At 33.7% G+C, this 18,448-nt stretch overlaps 1 protein-coding gene across 2 annotated transcripts in view; it reads left to right on the forward strand.

Moving 5' to 3' along the window:
• RELCH (RAB11 binding and LisH domain, coiled-coil and HEAT repeat containing) overlaps positions 1-18,448 on the forward strand; it is a 122,031-nt gene that overhangs the window by 73,356 nt on the left and 30,227 nt on the right. For both annotated transcript variants that reach the window (XM_068563230.1, XM_068563231.1), the window contains exons 14-21: positions 2,808-2,948; positions 3,414-3,578; positions 5,783-5,930; positions 9,986-10,142; positions 10,770-10,893; positions 12,723-12,771; positions 14,827-14,906; positions 17,985-18,091. In XM_068563230.1, coding sequence (XP_068419331.1) covers positions 2,808-2,948; positions 3,414-3,578; positions 5,783-5,930; positions 9,986-10,142; positions 10,770-10,893; positions 12,723-12,771; positions 14,827-14,906; positions 17,985-18,091 — 971 coding nt within the window. The remainder of the gene's footprint in view (positions 1-2,807; positions 2,949-3,413; positions 3,579-5,782; positions 5,931-9,985; positions 10,143-10,769; positions 10,894-12,722; positions 12,772-14,826; positions 14,907-17,984; positions 18,092-18,448) is intronic.

An 18,448-nucleotide genomic window follows, 5' to 3' on the forward strand; every position in this document is an offset into this window, starting at 1 on the left:
GGACTGTTGTGCCCTTTTAGGTATCTTCCCCTAGGTCTAGGGCTTAGAAGGGGTAGAGGAATGAGGTGACATCAAAAATTATTTTAATTTAAACAACCATAGTTTAAAGCAGAGCTTGACAAAATACAGCCTGGAACCAAATCTAGTCCATAGCCTGTTTTTATAAATAAACTTTTATTGGTACACAACCACACCCATTTGTTGTGTATTGTCTGTGTCCACTATCACACTGCAACAGCAGAGCTGAATAGCTGCAACAGAGAGTTTCTGGCCCCAAAGCCAAGAGTATATACCATCTGGCCCATTACAGAAAGTTTGCTGACCCCTGCCTTAAAGGGTCCTTTCTGTAAGATTGTTCTTTTAAAGGGGTACAAAAATTGGAATTGTATAATACATGAGCTGTTTATGTTGCATTTACTGTTACCTCATAATCTTTGGTGAAGAGTGAGAAACCAATAGTCAAACAATTGTCTTTTTAAAAAATAAAATTTGGGGGCTTCCCTGGTGGCCCAGTGGTTGAGAATCCACCTGCCAATGCAGGGGACACGGGTTCGATCCCTGGTCCGGGAAGATCCCACATGCCGCGGAGCAACAAAGCCCATGCGCCACAACTACTGAGCCTGTGCTCTGGATCCCGCGAGCCACAACTACTGAGCCCACGTGCTGCAACTACTGAAGCCCACACGTCTAGAGCCTGTGGTCCGCAACAGGAGCAGCCACCACAATGAGAAGCCCGCACGCCAACGAGGACCCAACACAGCCAAAAATAATAAATAAAATAAATAAATTTTTAAAAAACTAAATAAAATTTTTGTTTTTTTATTCAGAAAAATATAAAGAATAAAGACGAATTCATAGTCTCCCTCCCAGTAACATTTTTTTAATTTTGTTAAATTTTCATGCAGTATAGAAAGGAATAAAATGAAAGTCAAAGACTTCCCTGACCCTAGTCATTATCCCCAAAGATTACATCTATGGGTAATGGTTTTTAATTAATACTTACAGAGAATAAAAATTTATGCATATACCAGCTTGCATTTTTACATCCTTTAAATTTTTCTTACCCAGGATTAATCACTCTGTGTTAAAAGAAGCAAAATACAGAGATATTAACAGTATGTGAAATTTAAAAATGCACACAAGGGAATCTTCATTTTTAAATTTCACAAGCCATTAATACCTGTGTATCTTGCTGCTTTTAACATTTGCATTTTTTATTTTGACAGTGTTAAATTGCCCCCAACCAAGATAGCACAGATTGTACTCCTATCAACAGTGCATTGGAGTTCTTATCTTGCCATACTTCAACTGGGCATAATCACTTTTTTTTTAATGTTTGCCTATCTTTTAAGAGAAAATTATCTTATTGTTGTGATAAATCATATAGATAGATATACATGAGTGAGTTTGAGCATCCTATTATTTATTGTTCCAAGACAGAGATGAACATCACATGCTATCGAAGAAGGAAACTGTTCCACACTGCTCCTAGTACTAGAATGCTAAGCAGTATTAATAATGGACTTAATGTTTCCTACATGGACCTCTACTTTCTTGTTCCCCACTGTAACTAGTAACAGTAAAACCTCAGTGTGGTCATGGCTTAAATGGAGTAAAGCATCCTGAATTGTCCTGTGGGTTCCCTTAGCATACTGAAACTAACTGCCACAGTTGACCTCAGGCTAGATCATTGCAAAGCAAATACTCAGGTGAAGTTTACTTACCTCTGTCCTTTTGCCTGTGCTGATATTAACCAAAAAGCCCTTTTAATATACTTTAAAAAAAATTGGGGGGAGCAATTTTAGCCTAAAGGATAAATAAACAAGGCTGTACCAAAAGGCATATTCACCAACCTAAATGTAACCAAAATTTGCTAAACTTACATATATTTTTGTCTCTAAAAGTCAAAACAAAAACTAGGTCATTTAAAAATGTCTTTTAAGACCTTGCTTTGCATACCAGATCACACTGTAAATTTATGAAAATGATCATATCCTTTTATTTTAACTATTATATGTAAAAGTAACTTAAACAAGTTTAAAGAATTTTATAAATTTGTCAACTTACAATAACACTACAAAAAAAGGGAAGGAAGGGCAAGAATTTGTATAACAGTAACACTTTATTCTAACCTCAGACATTAATTAGGCTAAAACCATGGGAAAAAATTCCGTGAAATTAAGACACAACAGTGGTTGACATTATATTAAATAGCATCTGAAAATATCAGTGCAGTTTTTTAAGCACTTTTAAAGTTTACTCTCATGTTTTATCATCCTGTTTTAATATTTTTTCTCAGTTCTTCAGAAAATAGAACACCAGGATTTCATGTTTCCACACTCCTACCCCAGGCAAATGTTTTGCTTACCAGAGTGATTTTTGTAATCCCTCCTGTTGTTAAGACTGTCAGTGCTCTTCTCTGAGTTGTACAGGTAGTGGTAGAAGAGTCATTGTTTATAGCAGAGTGTTGACTGTTGATTTGCCAAAAGGGCACTGTAAAGGTTTGAGGGATTGACACATATTTAGTAAAAATACAAAAATATGCTGGGAGATGATTAATACCAAGTTCAGGGTAGATGTTATCTTTAGAGAGGGAGTTGGAGGAAGGGGGAGAGGGTGGAGGAGAGTGATATTTCAGCTGTATCTGTAATGTCTTATGTCTTTCAAAAATGACTTGAAGCAAACATAGCAACATGTTAATATATATTTAATCTAGATTTTGAGTACATGGATATCTGTCATTATTTTCTATCCTTTTCTGCTGCTAGTGTAAATAAATAGTAAAACATGTTCTTGTTTATTTTCAGAAAGAAATCCGTAGCTCCTTGGTTCTTTCAATGTTGCAACAGATGTTAATGGAAGATAAGGCAGATTTGGTAAGAGAAGCTGTGATCAAAAGCCTCGGTATCATTATGGGATACATTGATGATCCAGACAAATATCAACAGGTATATTTTTCAGAATGAATCGCATTTATTTCATTGTAAAATTCCAAATAGTATAATATTCCAAATCTCTGATTCAGATAGCCTAGAATCTATAGTAGATGGCAGACGTGCCATCCCTATAGGGATGGCAGACGTGTCAACTTTAACCAGTTGAAGTTGGCTGCCTGGTTTCAATTCTGCTATTTCAAGGAGGAGATGCTTTGATTTATTTATAGTATCTGCCACAGGTTTGTGGCAGTAAATTGGCAACAAGCATGCCGTGTTACCACCCTTTCTCTTTGGTTTCCCCATCAACGATAAATGACATTTTTCGTTAAAGAAATTGGGAAGGGTAGGATTACGAATGGTTTTCTTTCTTGCTTAAAATGTCTGCTAAATGTACTGCAGTGTATATTTATTACATATTATTATGTTTTTTAGGTTTTTTTGTTTTAAATCTACATTTTGCCTGTTTCCTTTTGGCAGGGTTTTGAATTGTTGCTGTCAGCCTTGGGTGATCCCTCAGAAAGAGTAGTTAATGCAACACATCAAGTATTTTTACCAGCTTATGCTGCCTGGACTACAGAACTTGGAAATTTACAGTCTCATCTTATACCTACATTGCTGAACAAGATTGAAAAACTTCTCAGGGTAAATACTTCCTTTATTTATATAGCTAATAGAAATTTAAAAGGTGTGTTCTAAGGCATCTTGAAAGAATGTTGGGGGAACAAAGACAGAAAGTACCACTTAGCAAACATTCTAATTAACTACCTGTTAAAGACTCTATTGGTCTGGAGCCAAGGGAGATTTGAGGAAGTTTTGCTTGACTGAAGCTAGAGGAGAAAGAGCATGATCTGCCGTTTTTTAGCTAAAATAGCACCTTTGTGGCACTAACTTGTATACTATTCACAGTGCTACCTCTTCCTAGCCTCTTCTGAAGACTTAAATATTTTAGATAAAGTGTCAGCATCAGTTCCCAGAATGCAGAGATACCTAAAATATGAGTCTCTAAAGTTTTCTTATTTATACAGTGTCAAAATGCTTTAACCTTTTTTCACTGCAGTAGTTCATGTCCTGACTTTTGAAAGTGAACTTTCCATTCTTCCCAAGTAAAGGAATTGAAGAAAAGTTGAAGAAACAATAGAAACTTCTTGGTCTAATTTTTGTACTAAAAGTCTCTTTTAGAGTCTAGAAGAAAAACATTTCTTTAATGCATATTAATTATGTACCGTTAAGGTAGATACTTTATAAATAAAATATATTATTTCATTCTTATAACCATTTGAATTATATTTTGTTTTTTGTGTGGAAACCGAGTGTTTAAGTAACTTGCTCAGGGTCCCAAAGCTGTCAAATGACAGAACCAGGATCTGGTATCAGTCTCTAAAACCAAACTCTTGCCCTTTTTACCCCCAGATTTTAAAGGCTCTTAGCATAATGTATTTTAACTACTCTGTAGATAGTCTTATATGTATACACATGTATTCATTTAATTTAAAAATTGGGCTGTTTTTTCTATAAATTTCAAAATGGGTGTTAAAAAAACTATAAATAGACAACTAGACTGAAGTACTCCTTTTTATGAAACCTAGGGAATTTTTTTAAGTATTTTTTTTTTAATATTTGCGTTCCTTCTATCTGAGAATTATCCGTACCTGTTTTTTTTGTTTGTTTGTTTGGGTTTTTTAAAAACTTATTTATTTATTTTTGGCTGCATTGGGTCTTCCTTGCTGCACGCGAGCTTTTCTCTAGTTGCGGCGAGCCAGGGCTACTCTTCATGCAGTGCGCAGGCTTCCCATTGTGGTGGCTTCTCTCGTTACGGAGCACAGGCTCTAGGCGTGCGGGCTTCAGTAGTTGCAGCACGCCGGCTCAGTAGTTGTGGCTTGCGGGCTTTGGAGCACAGGCTCTGTAGTTGTGGCGCACAGGCTTAGTTGCCCCACGGCATGTGGGAATCTTCCCAGACGAGGGCTCGAACCCGTTTCTCCTGCATTGGCAGGCGGATTCTTAACCACTGCAGCACCAGGGAAGTCCTGTACCTGTTTTTTTTTTTTAGCTCCATTTCATAACACAGCTAATTCCACATTGTTGCTAAACATAGCTGCAGTATTCAGCACACAAGGTAATTCTTCCATGAAGAAATTAACTAATTTAGAACTTGATAGTAAAAAGCTAACATATCTGATATTTCTGACACAGTTGTTATTTATAATATAGTAATGACATCTCAAGTGGATTTGAACAGCAATAAATGCTTTCCTCTCTAATGATTCTATTTTTCACTTTAATATTTGGTTTCTGTGTACCATAGTGATCCTTTTGTGCTTTTTTTTTCTGTTATCTCTTTTGTTTCCTTTTGACATCTCTTCTCCTACATTTTATCTATGCATTGAATTGTTTTAAAGTGCTTCCAGTGCTGGCAAATACAGTTGTCACCAAATCTATAAAAGGAGTTAGGAACAGCAAGTGCTGCTGCTCGTTTAGCAGTTGAGCGTTTAAAATGATTCCTGTGGCTCACTTTAATTTCTTTAACCTGACTTATAAAATGTCAAAAGATAAGACCCTCTTAAAAGAAAAAAACCTGTAAAAGAAGTTCCATACAAATGAAATGACTAATGTTCACCCTAAAGTTTTCCATACAAAAGATTCTATTACTTCCACAATGCCTTAGTACTTCACATTTTCACATACTAAGAGAAATTCAGAAAAGATTCATGGTCATCTCCATTAGGTGTGATGTTGTGAGTCTAACATACATGTCCTTAAATGTCTTATTGTTTGCCACAGAAAGGAAGAACATCATAAATATATAACGTCAGAAGACTAAAATTAGCTTTCACCTCCTTATATTTCAGGAAGGAGAGCACGGGCTGGATGAACATAAGCTCCACATGTATCTGTCTGCCTTGCAGTCCTTGATCCCATCTCTCTTTGCATTAGTGCTACAGAACGCACCTTTCTCCAGCAAAGCCAAGCTTCATGGTGAAGTGCCACAGATAGAAGGTACTGAACTTAAATTATGGAAGGAAGATGTAGTATATTAACAGCTTAGCTTCCCAAAGAATCGTTTCTGATTAAAAATGTAAAAGTCACTTTATATGACAGCATAATTACTAAAATGTATTGTATGTGTGGAACTGCATGGCCGCAGATTGTACGATATCTGGGGTGAACTACATGGCTCCATCTTTTATGGATAAGCCTCGCGGTATTATTTTATAATATTTGTACTTTCTTTCCATTCTTAATCTAGAGCCTTTTTTATAGCCTTTTTTATAGAAAATAAGTGTTTTCTTTCATTAATAGAGCTGAATTAATAGTTACCAGGGCCAGTTTATGAAGCTTTTCATTTCCACTTTCTTTATATTTTTTCTTCCCCAGCTATTTCATCTTATGTTCAGTAGGGGAAGGTAAATGTAATTACTCTTTCCTGCTATGTCCTTGATAGGAATATAAGCATATGCAGCACAGGGTTTTTTTTTTGCAAAAAAAAAAAAATGATTTATTTTCAGAAATACATGAAATTGATAGCAAGAGCCAGTATTTTCTTAGCTCAAAGTCTAGCTAACTAGTAAGTGACCTTTGATCCATGGCACGTGGTAGCCCCACTCCACCTAACCCCCAGGATAAATGGCTATAGACAAGTTATTACTATGTATGAGATGCCTTTGCAGCTTTTTTCAGATTTGTGAATTAGTCGTGTCTCTTACAGGCTTCTGATAGACAAGAGAATTATAACATTGAGAAAATCAACACACAGTGTTTTTAGAATTATTGTTTTCATGTAAAGTAAACTGGGCTACCTATAATCTTTGGGATATGAAGCAGTGTGTCCAAGAATACACAAAGCACAGCATAAAAATGGTGTATACTGTTAGAATGCCAGTTTTACTTCAAAAATTGAGAATGGATGGGGTAGAGTTAGTTTAATATTTTTTAATGATATTGAGGAGAATGAAAATTCAAACTTTTAAGATAAATCTTCATAAAGCACTCACAGCTGGCTACTTTAGGTTCTACCCCTTCACTCATTAAGACACTTCATCTGCCTAGGGACTTTCCTGTCTTTCTAATTCCCTCTCTTTTTCTTTCTATCTTGCTGTATTGTTCTGCTGGGACCAGCATAACGAAGTACCATAAACTTAGTACTTTAACAACAGATATTTATTGTTTCACAGTTCTGAAGTGAACTCTCTAGAAGTCTGAGATCAAGGTGTCAGTAGGGTTGGTGCCTTCTGAAGGCTGTGAGGGAAAAGCTGTTTCATGCCTCTCTCCTAGCTTCTGGTGTTTTGCTGGCAATCTGTGGTGTTCTCTGGTTTGTAGATACATCACCCCAGTCTCTGCCTTCATCTTCACATTCCGTTCTCCATGCGTGTGTGTGTGCACGCGCACGCACTTGTCTCTGTCCAAATTTCCCTTTTATAAGATCAGTTATATTGCATTAGAAGTCCACGCTATTCCAGTATGACTTCATCTTATCTAATTATATCTGCAACAACAATATTTCCAAATAAGGTCACATTCTGAGGTTCTAGGGGTTCGGACTTCAACATATGAATTTTTAAGGGAGACACAGTTCAACACACAGCACTTGCTATCATTCATTCATTTAGCAAATAATTCTTAAATGTCACCTATTGCCAAGCACATGTTAGAGATTAGATAGAAAATTTTAAAAACTACTTTACCATCCTGAACATATTCCTTCTGGTGTTTATGTGACCTTTCCTTGTGATTATGTCTTTATCATGCCAAAAATAATCTTTTAAGTTCTTATTGACTTAATTTGACCCTCTGACTTCTAATAGTAGCTGTGAATGTTAATGTTATTATTCTCACATGTAGGTTATGATACATTTATTATAAATGAGGAAATATTATATCCTTATTTAGGGTCTATCTATATATCTGTGTCTCTGTGTCTGTATGTACATCTGTATAATTTGGGATACAGTTTATTACAAGTGAAGATTTAATAGTTTTCTCTTACATAATGAAAATTCCAGAGCACTAGCTAATATTTACACTTGGGATACACTCATAAACAAAACAGACAAATATCTCTGCCATGAAGAGCTTACGTTCTAGTGAGAGGGAAATACATTGAAGAGTCATAACAGTTGTTATTTTGCTGGATTTGTATAATTGTGGTAATTTTTTGACAATAAAATACCTATTAAAATGGCGTTCTGGGGACTTTTCTGTATGGTTACAAGTTAGATGCTCAAAATTTTTAAAATCTTTTTAAATAGAATAATGTTTTGAGGTCCCTGAACCATTCTGATTGCTTATCTGTTAGAACTGAGTTATCCAAGTAATTGCTTATTTCTTGACATTGTTTTGCTTCTGTTGCACCTAGCTTTAAATCTTTGGACCTCACTTTGCCTATAATAAATCTTGACATTATCTGATTTACTTTTAACTGTTCCACTATTTTTCAATAATTTGTCAGTATTTTTGAAGGAATAATATATTGATACATTCCATCATAGTATCGCAGATTGTGACCAATATGATATAATCCTTTTTGAAATTATCAGATATGCTTCGACAATATAGAAATATGAAGTACAGATATCCCTCACCATCCAAATCTATTTGATTCCTAGGTTGAGATAATGACAACTCAAGCAGAAACCTCAGATAGTATGGGATACCATGTTACCTAAATTCATTTATTTGTTTGTTTGTATGTGTATTATGATAGCAAATAGGAGACTTCAGCTAGCAAGGGATAACCTTTATCTGTACTTAAGATATTGTTAAAAGCCTTGGGCAGCATAGGCGGACAATACCATCTTAATTTTGTCTTTGAGCATTTTTAAAGTTATTTCATGTTTTCTTAAGTTTAATAATTATCATTACACCATTAATATGTTTTGAGAAAATGCTGCATCCTTAATTGTGTCTTTTTAGGGTGTTAACCCCTATGCAATAGTTGCTAGGCCGTTAGGAATTTCTGTTCAACAGTTAATGAGCTGTTGGTAGCATTATTCACTTAACAGCCATCTAAGACCTGTTCTTTAATAACCTGGAATCTAATTATGATCTGTAGAATCATAGATTTTATTGATGTGTTCAAATTTTACAATATACTAGTATATATTCATGTTTTATTTACATAATTTTAAAAGTAATTTTTTCAGTTTTTCCCCCAAAACTTTTAAAGTATATACCTGAGACTCTGGTTATAATATTTATAATACATTTTTAAGTAATAATTTTGCTTTATCTTACTGGTCACTGGTTTTAACACTTTATAGTAACTTAATGTTTATCAAACTATGGAACATTTTTTAAATAAATCATTTAACATTGGAGATTAAATACTTAAGAAGCCTGTTCAGCTCAAGTTTTAATGTATTTTAGGTCATTATTCTCTGCTATTAAACAGTTTTTCCCTGCTGTCAACCTATTAGTTTCTTGCTGCCTGAAGGAAATGTTTATCATAGTTATTAGTTTTTGACATAAACAGGCTGGTGGAATTACAAGTATTTCTATTTTTTTAAAACCAAATTCAAATCCACATTTTAGCTGAGATCTTATTTTGTGGCCAATTTTAATTTAAACTAAGTGAAATTTTACTCTTCACTGGCAAGCTCTTTCATTACAATATTCATTTACTAGTTATTTAGTCTCATAAAATCTTAATTTTTGGGATTTGCTAAATTTGTTCACATGTGACAAAAATTTACAGTTGATCCTTAAACAACAGGAGTTTGAACTGTACACGTCCACTTATATGTGAATACTTTTCAATAGTTAATGCTATAGTACTACATCGTCTGTGGTTGGTTGAATTTGTGGATGTGGAAGAACCTCTGATACAGAGGGCCGACTGTAAGTTGTAGGCGGATTAACCCCTGATTGTACAGGGATCAACTGTATTTCATTTTTTTCTAAAAATGGTTTAATTAATATATTTTAGTTTTATATTTAAAGTCTATAATAAGCTAAATAAATATTAGGAGGCAGAACCTTACTTTTCTTTTGACAGCATAGCTAACTTTCCAAACTGTCATTTTCTATGTGATTTATTTTGCTTCTAATTTTTGTAGTGACTAGGTTCCCTCGGCCTATGTCGCCTCTTCAAGATGTGTCTACTATTATTGGAAGTCGTGAGCAATTGGCAGTACTGCTACAACTTTATGATTACCAGCTGGAACACGAGGGTACAACAGGCTGGGAGAGTTTACTATGGGTTGTCAATCAATTGTAAGTTACCACCTCCGTATTCATGTGGTACATCTCAATCAGTTGAATGAAAGATAGCTCACTATATTTAGCCAGGGCACTGAGGGACAAAATATAACAAAATATTAAAAAACAAATAGCAAAACATAACTTGGCATCATCTGTGGTAAATTTCTTTAGGAGAGGAGATTTATACTACTAGATACGTAGTTATTTATCTATGAAGATGGTGCTGCTGTATTATGTCAGAAGACCTATCTGCTGCCTTATTGTCTACAAGTGGTGATGGATATTAAACTACATCCAGACTTTTCATTTTTGAGGCTAAAGTGGATGATGCCATGTTAGCCAAGCTCTTGTATGAAATATCAGCTCCATTGATTTGAGTCTCATTAACTCCATACTTAGAACCCTACCATTAAGATTCCATATATTTTATGGCAATCAGTTAAAATTTTTTTTAAGAAATTTATAGAATATAAACTGAAGACTTTGCAAAGGGTCCCAAACACCTCCTTTGCATTCCAATTTTACTGGCTATGAAAAGCAGAACAGAAGATATTGTTAGATTTGCATTGTTTCAGAAATTGGCAAGGAAATAGTAATTTATTTGTACCCCTGCCTATTTTTCTTTCCTTTCATATTCAGGTTGCCACAGCTTATAGAAATAGTTGGCAAAATTAATGTTACTTCAACTGCCTGTGTCCATGAATTCTCCAGATTTTTCTGGCGCCTTTGCCGGACATTTGGCAAAATTTTTACAAACACTAAGGTAAAAACTTGTATTCCATGTTTTCTTATATGCAAGAGACATAGAAATGTAATGTGTTAATTAATGCTATAGCAGAGTAAATAAAAGCGTGAGCCCTTCCTTTATTCAAATTATCTTTTAATACCTTAGAAAACTGTGATAGTAAGAGAAAATTCTAGCCAGTAATATTCTTCTCTTTATTGATTTTCAGAAGATGATTTAGCCAAAACTTAGTTTGTCTCCAGATTTGGATATAAGATCTACTCACTGTGGATATCTCAAAAGCTTTCTAGCATAGGAAGTATCAGCTAGGGGACTCAACTGCGATTCTTTGAATGTGCTTCTGGTACTTTACCATCTACCACAGATTCAGGAAGCAGCCATTTGCTCAGCATGCTTTAGTCAAAACTTCAGGTGATTATAGAATCAAAGCAGCTTGTATAGAATACTTGCTACAAGATACAAGCTCTTGGAATAGAATGGACACTTGAGATAAATGCTGCATATTTCAATCACTGTCGCATTTGCCTATCTAGGTTATTCTGTAGTTTTAGATATTAAATTGGAATGTCCTTAGGTCCCACTTTCTTCTTCAATCCTGTTAATCCATTTGTCTTCATAGCATATTGTTAAGCCAGTTCTTTAGAGCTCTAATAAAAACATAAAAAGATGTAATTGCTATAATCAAATGTTAATCAAGACATTTAAAAGGTAAAAATTTTGTGTAGCTCTTTACTATTAAATCTGTAGTTACTGAAACATTTAGAGCATGACAGTTTGGTATAGTGGACTGGACAAAATTCGGAAAATGGGTTATGACCCTGTTCTGTTTGTATCCTATGATAAATCATTTAATGTATCTGTGCTTAATCTTTCCATGTGTGAGATGAAGAAGTTGCTTCAGTGTCATTTAATTCTATAAGTCTGATTCTGTAGATTAATCTTTTCACAGTGGTCTACATCTCAGTTTAAATTGAATTTGTAAATTAATATGCCTGACCTGTCAATAGGAGGACAAAAACCAGAGCTTGATGTTATTGTAGAAGAAACAAAATCATTTTACATTTTTCACTAACATGTAATTATTAAACAAATATAATTTGATTTTACTGGTAATCACGCTTGGCACAATTTGTTTGACATCTCCAAAAGAAGTAGCTGTTATTTATTTTACTTTTTTTACAAAAACAATTAGGAGTTCATTTTAGCACTTAACAGTAAGTGGTTGACTTCAGTGGCCTGAAATCTGAAATCCAATAATGTTAAAAATAAAAAATTGAAACAAGCATTTGCTTTAACTTAAAATTTTAATGTTAAATTCTGTACTTGATGTTTAAAATTAAATTTAAAAGAAGTTAAAGACTAATCTAAGCTGATGGATATCACATGATGAATATATTACTTATTGAATACCCTAAATGAATGGAATTTCATTTTCATTCCTTTTATATACAGCAAATTTTTTCAATAATTCTAATCATATAATATCTGCCTAAATACCCTTTCTAACATCAAGGTCAGTTTTAGGAGGTAGTAATTTCAAGCACTTAAAATTACCTTGGAAATTATTTTAATTTAGTGAAGGGAACTAAAGGCCCTTCAGAAAACTTGCTGACCTGAATTGATTTTTTTTAATATTTTCTCTCTAAAAGGTGTTGTTTTCAGTAACTTAACTCTTCTTTTTTCCTATGGCTCTTAAGAATTGTTATGTTTTTGACTACTTGAATCAACGGTCTATAAAACAAAATAAATAAATAAATAGTAGTAGCAATGGTAGTAAACATTTTATTTAACCATTGATTGGTCTGTTGAACTTGAGACTTTCTGGATCTTTTCTTTGGGTTGCTTAGGTAAAACCTCAGTTCCAGGAGATTTTAAGACTGTCTGAAGAAAATATTGGTAAGTTTGTTCATTATTACTTTTAAAAACAATTGAATCTCTTTACTCCAGAAAAATACTTTATTCATTGTGTGTAAAGTGTATAAATAAACTAGCAAGTACAATTGAAAAGGAAGATTTATACTATGGAATTCTTGGTTTTACAACTCTGCCACATCTAATATCCTCCCCATGGGGTGGCAGTAAGATTAATCTTTGTCAATTTGATTGTAAATATCTACCTTCACTGTAATCAAATTGACCTAAGGCTGAGCTTCTCAAACTGAGTACTTGTACCCTTGGAGAGTTGAAGTGGTATATTCGAGATACTGAAAAGGAAAAAATAAAGAGCATCTAATTCATAATTAGTTACTTAAAACTTTTCAAACTTAAAACAAATTGTAATTGAAGAGAATGCAAGATACACATATATGTTTTTTAAATGAAACATTGAGATTTTAAAGAAACTATAGGCTTTAATGGGCAGCTCCAGCCCCTCTGTTCATAGTTTTCACTTATCTGTCATAAGAAGTCTAGTTGTAGCACCACTGGCCTAAGGACTCCTTTATGTGTGGATCTTATGTCCATGTGTATTTTTCTAATTTCTTAGGAATGAATTGTGAAAAATGTTAGGAACAAAAATGTATAGCCCCCCTGTTTTGTTTTTAAACTTGGTTGATTTTGAATGTATAGGTAATTCTTATCTCAGTCCTACCTTAGTGATTTGAATTGAGTCATCTGAAAAACTCCATTTTGGGCTGTCCTCAGAGATAGTTAGAGAATGAATAAATGATTCCCTTTAAGTTTGAAAATGTCGATGAGATTTTTTTTTTTGACAAATGCTTCCCAAAGTTTATATTTAATAGCTTTCTAAAGGGTTAATGCTTGGAATACCTAATAGTTGGTATTATCTCTTTAGTTAATTATTAATTCTGATGATAAATTGGTGAAGAATATTTATATATTTTTGGAAACTGATAGCTTTTAGAATTATTAGTTAGCTGTGAATATTTAGCTGTTCATATAGGAAATGATTATTAACCACTGTGTATACAGTCTGTATCTGTGAATTCAACTTAAGCTTATGTTCCTAGCCTCAGATGTACCTCTCAGCTACCATAGTCACAGTCAACCAACATCAGTACTCCCCAAAAGAGAAAATTACCCTTACCAAGAGAATAAACAAACCTCAAATACTAATTGATATGAAAATGGAACTTTCTTTTTTGCTGAAAATTCTTTCAGGACAGTTAAATACATTTTTTCAAATCAATTTCTTTATGTACTACTTTCTGAAAAGAATTTAAAACCATATAAAAATAGAAAAAAAGTAATTAAAAAAGTTTGAGTACATAAAAGCAAATGTAAAGCACTTAAAACAGTGCCTAAAAATCAATAAGTGAGAGCTGTGGTGCTATAAATAGCAACTGTCATATCACTTCTGGAACATTTTTATTTTTAAATCATCTGCGCCTGCTGCATAAGAAAATCTCTTATGTTAACAGTAGTCACGGGACACTCACCTGTGATTGGATGCTTTCCCCTCTCCCCATGCTTTACTTAGCCTCCCTACTCCATGAAAATAATCAGGGTTCTGTCTGGCTGAAAATCCCTATACAGGATGCAGGAAGAGCTCTGGAACTAGGCTAGCACTGGAAACTAAGTAGTATCTCATATCTGGAAGCAGGTAAAATGTATATCTGGGTGCCTCCTTTCAGCTGAGTGCCTTTACGTTTTACTGAATACTGCAAATTGAAAGCCTGACAATTTATGAAGACCTGCTTATACGGGCACTTGGGAGAGTGTTAAAGAACGCTGATTTCTGACTGTGCAAATAACAGTAGAGCATCTCATTTTGGTTATTAAAGTTTTTCCCATCTATCAAAACTATTTATGCTAATGGCTCTGAAAAGTATTAAGTTGTGTAATATTTTCACAACCACCAGTGGATATGTGTTTTAATTTTTATTTGTAAGCCTTGTAACCAGTTGTAATTTTAAATATAATTTGTCTTATGACTTTTTGCTTTACATTTAAAGCATACTCAGATTTTTAAAATCGTTTTTGTGATTTTAGATTCCTCAGCAGGAAATGGGGTCCTCACTAAAGCTACTGTCCCCATTTATGCAACAGGAGTCCTTACGTGTTATATTCAGGTAAGGGAAAAATTCTTTTGCTGGAAAATGTAAAGCACTTTCTATTTAGAAAGATAGCTAATATTATGTCTTTTAATGTGTTTATAATTGAAAATGTTACCCATAAATGAAAACAAAATTTATTTATTCATTTCATTCAATAAATAATTTACAGTGGGAAGCATATTTCAGTAATAGTCTCTGAGGAAAATCTCTGTTGGACAAATAAATTTAGAGATTCTGTGCTTCTTGATATTTTGTTAGAGATGTTAGATTGCACTTATTTAGCAATTTCTTTGTGTTTCATGATAATTTTTTCATTAATAAACAACAAACAAAGCACACGTGTTAGGTGAAGCAAACTACAAAATGCTGTAGCATACTATATCATCATTTTTAGTAAGGTACTTTTTAGTAATACTTTATTTTTCTTAATTGTTACTGCATGATAAATTACCCCAAAACATAAAGGCTTATCATAACCCTTTTATTTGCTCACGGTCTTTGCTCAGCTAAGCGTCTCTTCTTGCTGGTAGTCACTTGTGTTGCTGCATTCACTTGGTTGGTTGGTAGGGGGTTCAGCAAGGATGGCTAAGCTTCAGTCTCCATGTAGTCTTAGGGCCTCTCTCTGTCCTCAGGGCCTGTGGAACAGCAGAGCCGGACTCATTACATGGTGGCTCAGGGCTCCTAAAATTGCAAAATCAGAATCTGCTAGGCTAAAGCCTAGGCTTGGAATTAGCACATCACTACTACTGCATTCTGTTGCTTAAAGCAAGTCACAGGCCCAGCCCAGATTCAAAAACAGGGAACTAAATGAGAGCATGAACCAGGAGATGTGGTTCATTGGTGGTCACCAATGTAACAGACCACCTCACTCTACTTAACATTGTTTTAAGTAAACACATTATGTTTATTAAGGCATATCAGTCATTTTTAAGTGTGAGACAGTCCCACCTGTGAGGCGAAGATATGGACTCAAGATAAAGCATTTTTAGGAATTAGAATGTGAGAAGCAAACAGGAAGATCTTTTTTCCCAAATTTACCCAATTAATACCTAATTTCTTTTGCCTTTTGTATTCAGAGTACAGCAGTTCATATTTATTGCACTCTTCTTCCAAAACAGATTTGAACCATCCTATAGTATTAAAATATAGTTCTACAGTATCATATGATATCTTGCAGCAGAAGCTCCAACTCTGTTAAAGTAGTACAGTATTCTTTTAAACTTTTCTACACTAGTTTCTAAGACTACTCCATAATATGTATACACAGAGAATCCCTGTGTTTAGAATATTTGAAGTCATGTAACCTTAACAGATTGTATCTATTGTTATTCTTAAATTCATGGAGATTTAAGTCCTAGCACATATTACGAGGCACAATAGCGTGAATACCATTTTCCTCTTTAATTTTAGAAGCTCTTACAGCATAATAACAAGTGTGATATCAATATTTTTCTCTCTCATTTTTAAGCTCTGGCAGTTGGTTAGTACGTTGATTTTTACCATAAATGGTATTTTAAGGCATAATAAAGTATGAAGTACAAAGTTTGCCTCATGGTAGTCCTTCAGTATAGGTTTGTTGAATAAATGAATAAAGACATGTTTTTTGAGCCATTATATGAAATCCAAATATCTAAAGAGATAAGAACTTTCCTGCTGGTTACAAAATGTGAATTGAGGTGGCTGTCCTAGATTGCCCACACCAGCTGTTAATATTTTTCTTACTAAACTAAATTTTCTGTTAGAGTTAATCACTGCCCTGATTGCTTTGGTAAACAAAACCTATTTTGAATCAAATACATGAGCAGTATTAAATTTCAAAGCTGAGAAATAGTATTATAGTAAATTTTCAAATCAAAGGAATCCATGCTCATTTAGAAGTATATTTCATAGGTCTTATTTCACACTTAAGTTTTTTCAGATTTACAGTTCATCTTCCAAATTTATGGATACTCTGTTTAATATAGTAAGTGACTATAAATGAGTGAGATCTATATTCCAACATAGCTCTGATGCTGGTTTGTCAGTGTCTAAGTTCTTCCCTAAGTAGACTGGCATCTTATAAAACTGCTGTGTCCATCCTTTATTCATGCTGATCATTACTTTTGTCAATCACTTATCTGTACCTCATTCTAAATTAACCTGACCATGTAGAAAAAAGGTAGGTGGTAATCTAGTCTTCCTCATGGATCTATTGATATATACAGAAGCCATTTATTGTTGAGCTAATAAAGACCTAAAGACAAAATACCTGACTCTATATATATTTATTTTCTGATAGAATGTCAGATTCCCTCCCTTACAGATTCAGGTTAATTTAACATACAGTTATTTTTTTTAACTTTCCTATTTAGTAGACCTGCTTTTTCTAACATATTTCTTAATACAGTACTGTGTAAGAAAAAAGAAAGAAACATTTTCAGATTATTAAAATAATGGTTTGTCAAAGAAAGATTAAAAGTAAAGATTATTTTTTAGTCAAGGGTGTGACTTTTAAGAACACAGTGGTCTATATTTCAGCAAGTGTGAAGCTTCTCACCACTAATAATTTCTCAGATATCAATTTTCTACTCTTAGGAGGATAACTATTTTAGTGGTTTGTATTTAAGTATTTAGAGCCAGAGTTAATGGGAAGTAAAATTGGTAAAATAGATTTTAATAAAAGAATATACCTTGTTATGTTTTAAACCAGAACTATCTAATCGATAGTGCAATGATGTAAGTAATCTGTATCTGAGCTGTCCAGTAAGGTAACCACTAACCACACATGGCTGTTAAACAACTTGAATTGTAACTAGTGCAACTCAGGAACTGAATCTTTTATTTTACTTCATTTTTAGTTTAAATATAAGTAACCACATGTGGTGAGTGGCTACCATATTGGACAGCACAGGTCTACATCTGTGAATCAAGATAGTCTTTGTCCTCATACCATTGTGATCATAGATATGCTTAATAAATATCTTTAATTAAAATGCTCCCAAATTAGGATATTTTCCCCTTATTTGGTAAAATTTTCTAATTATAGTTAGGAAATTATGGTTTTAGTTCTACTTGATTGCGTGGAAATTCATTATCAGTCTTTTTCCTCTGTAGGAAGAAGACCGAAAGCTGTTAATTGGATTCTTAGAAGATGTAATGACCTTGCTTTCATTATCTCATGCTCCTCTTGATAGCCTGAAAGCTTCTTTTGTGGAACTGGGGTAAAAATAATAGCTTATAGTTTTTTAAAAGCTATGTAAAGTTTTAAAATTAGATTTATAGAGTACATACTTTTAGTCTAAAAAGATTGGCACACATACCAAATCTCTTGGTTTTGAGACTGAAGATTTTTTTGTTTGTTTTTGGTTTTTCCTATTTGTACATTCTTAATATTTTGTAATCAATGCATTATAATAAAAGAATGGGGGAAAGGATACAGACATAGCTTCTTTGAAGCAGTTGGAGAAACAAAGTCAAGTACAGATTTGAAGAAAATTCAGTATCCCAAAACTGGAAAAGGAGCCCCGAGTGAAAGCCAGCTCATTAGGCTCCTTTTTCCATTCCATTTGATTTGCCTA

This window comes from Eschrichtius robustus, chromosome 14 (assembly GCF_028021215.1).
Source record: "Eschrichtius robustus isolate mEscRob2 chromosome 14, mEscRob2.pri, whole genome shotgun sequence".
Taxonomy (NCBI): Eukaryota; Metazoa; Chordata; class Mammalia; order Artiodactyla; family Eschrichtiidae; genus Eschrichtius; species Eschrichtius robustus.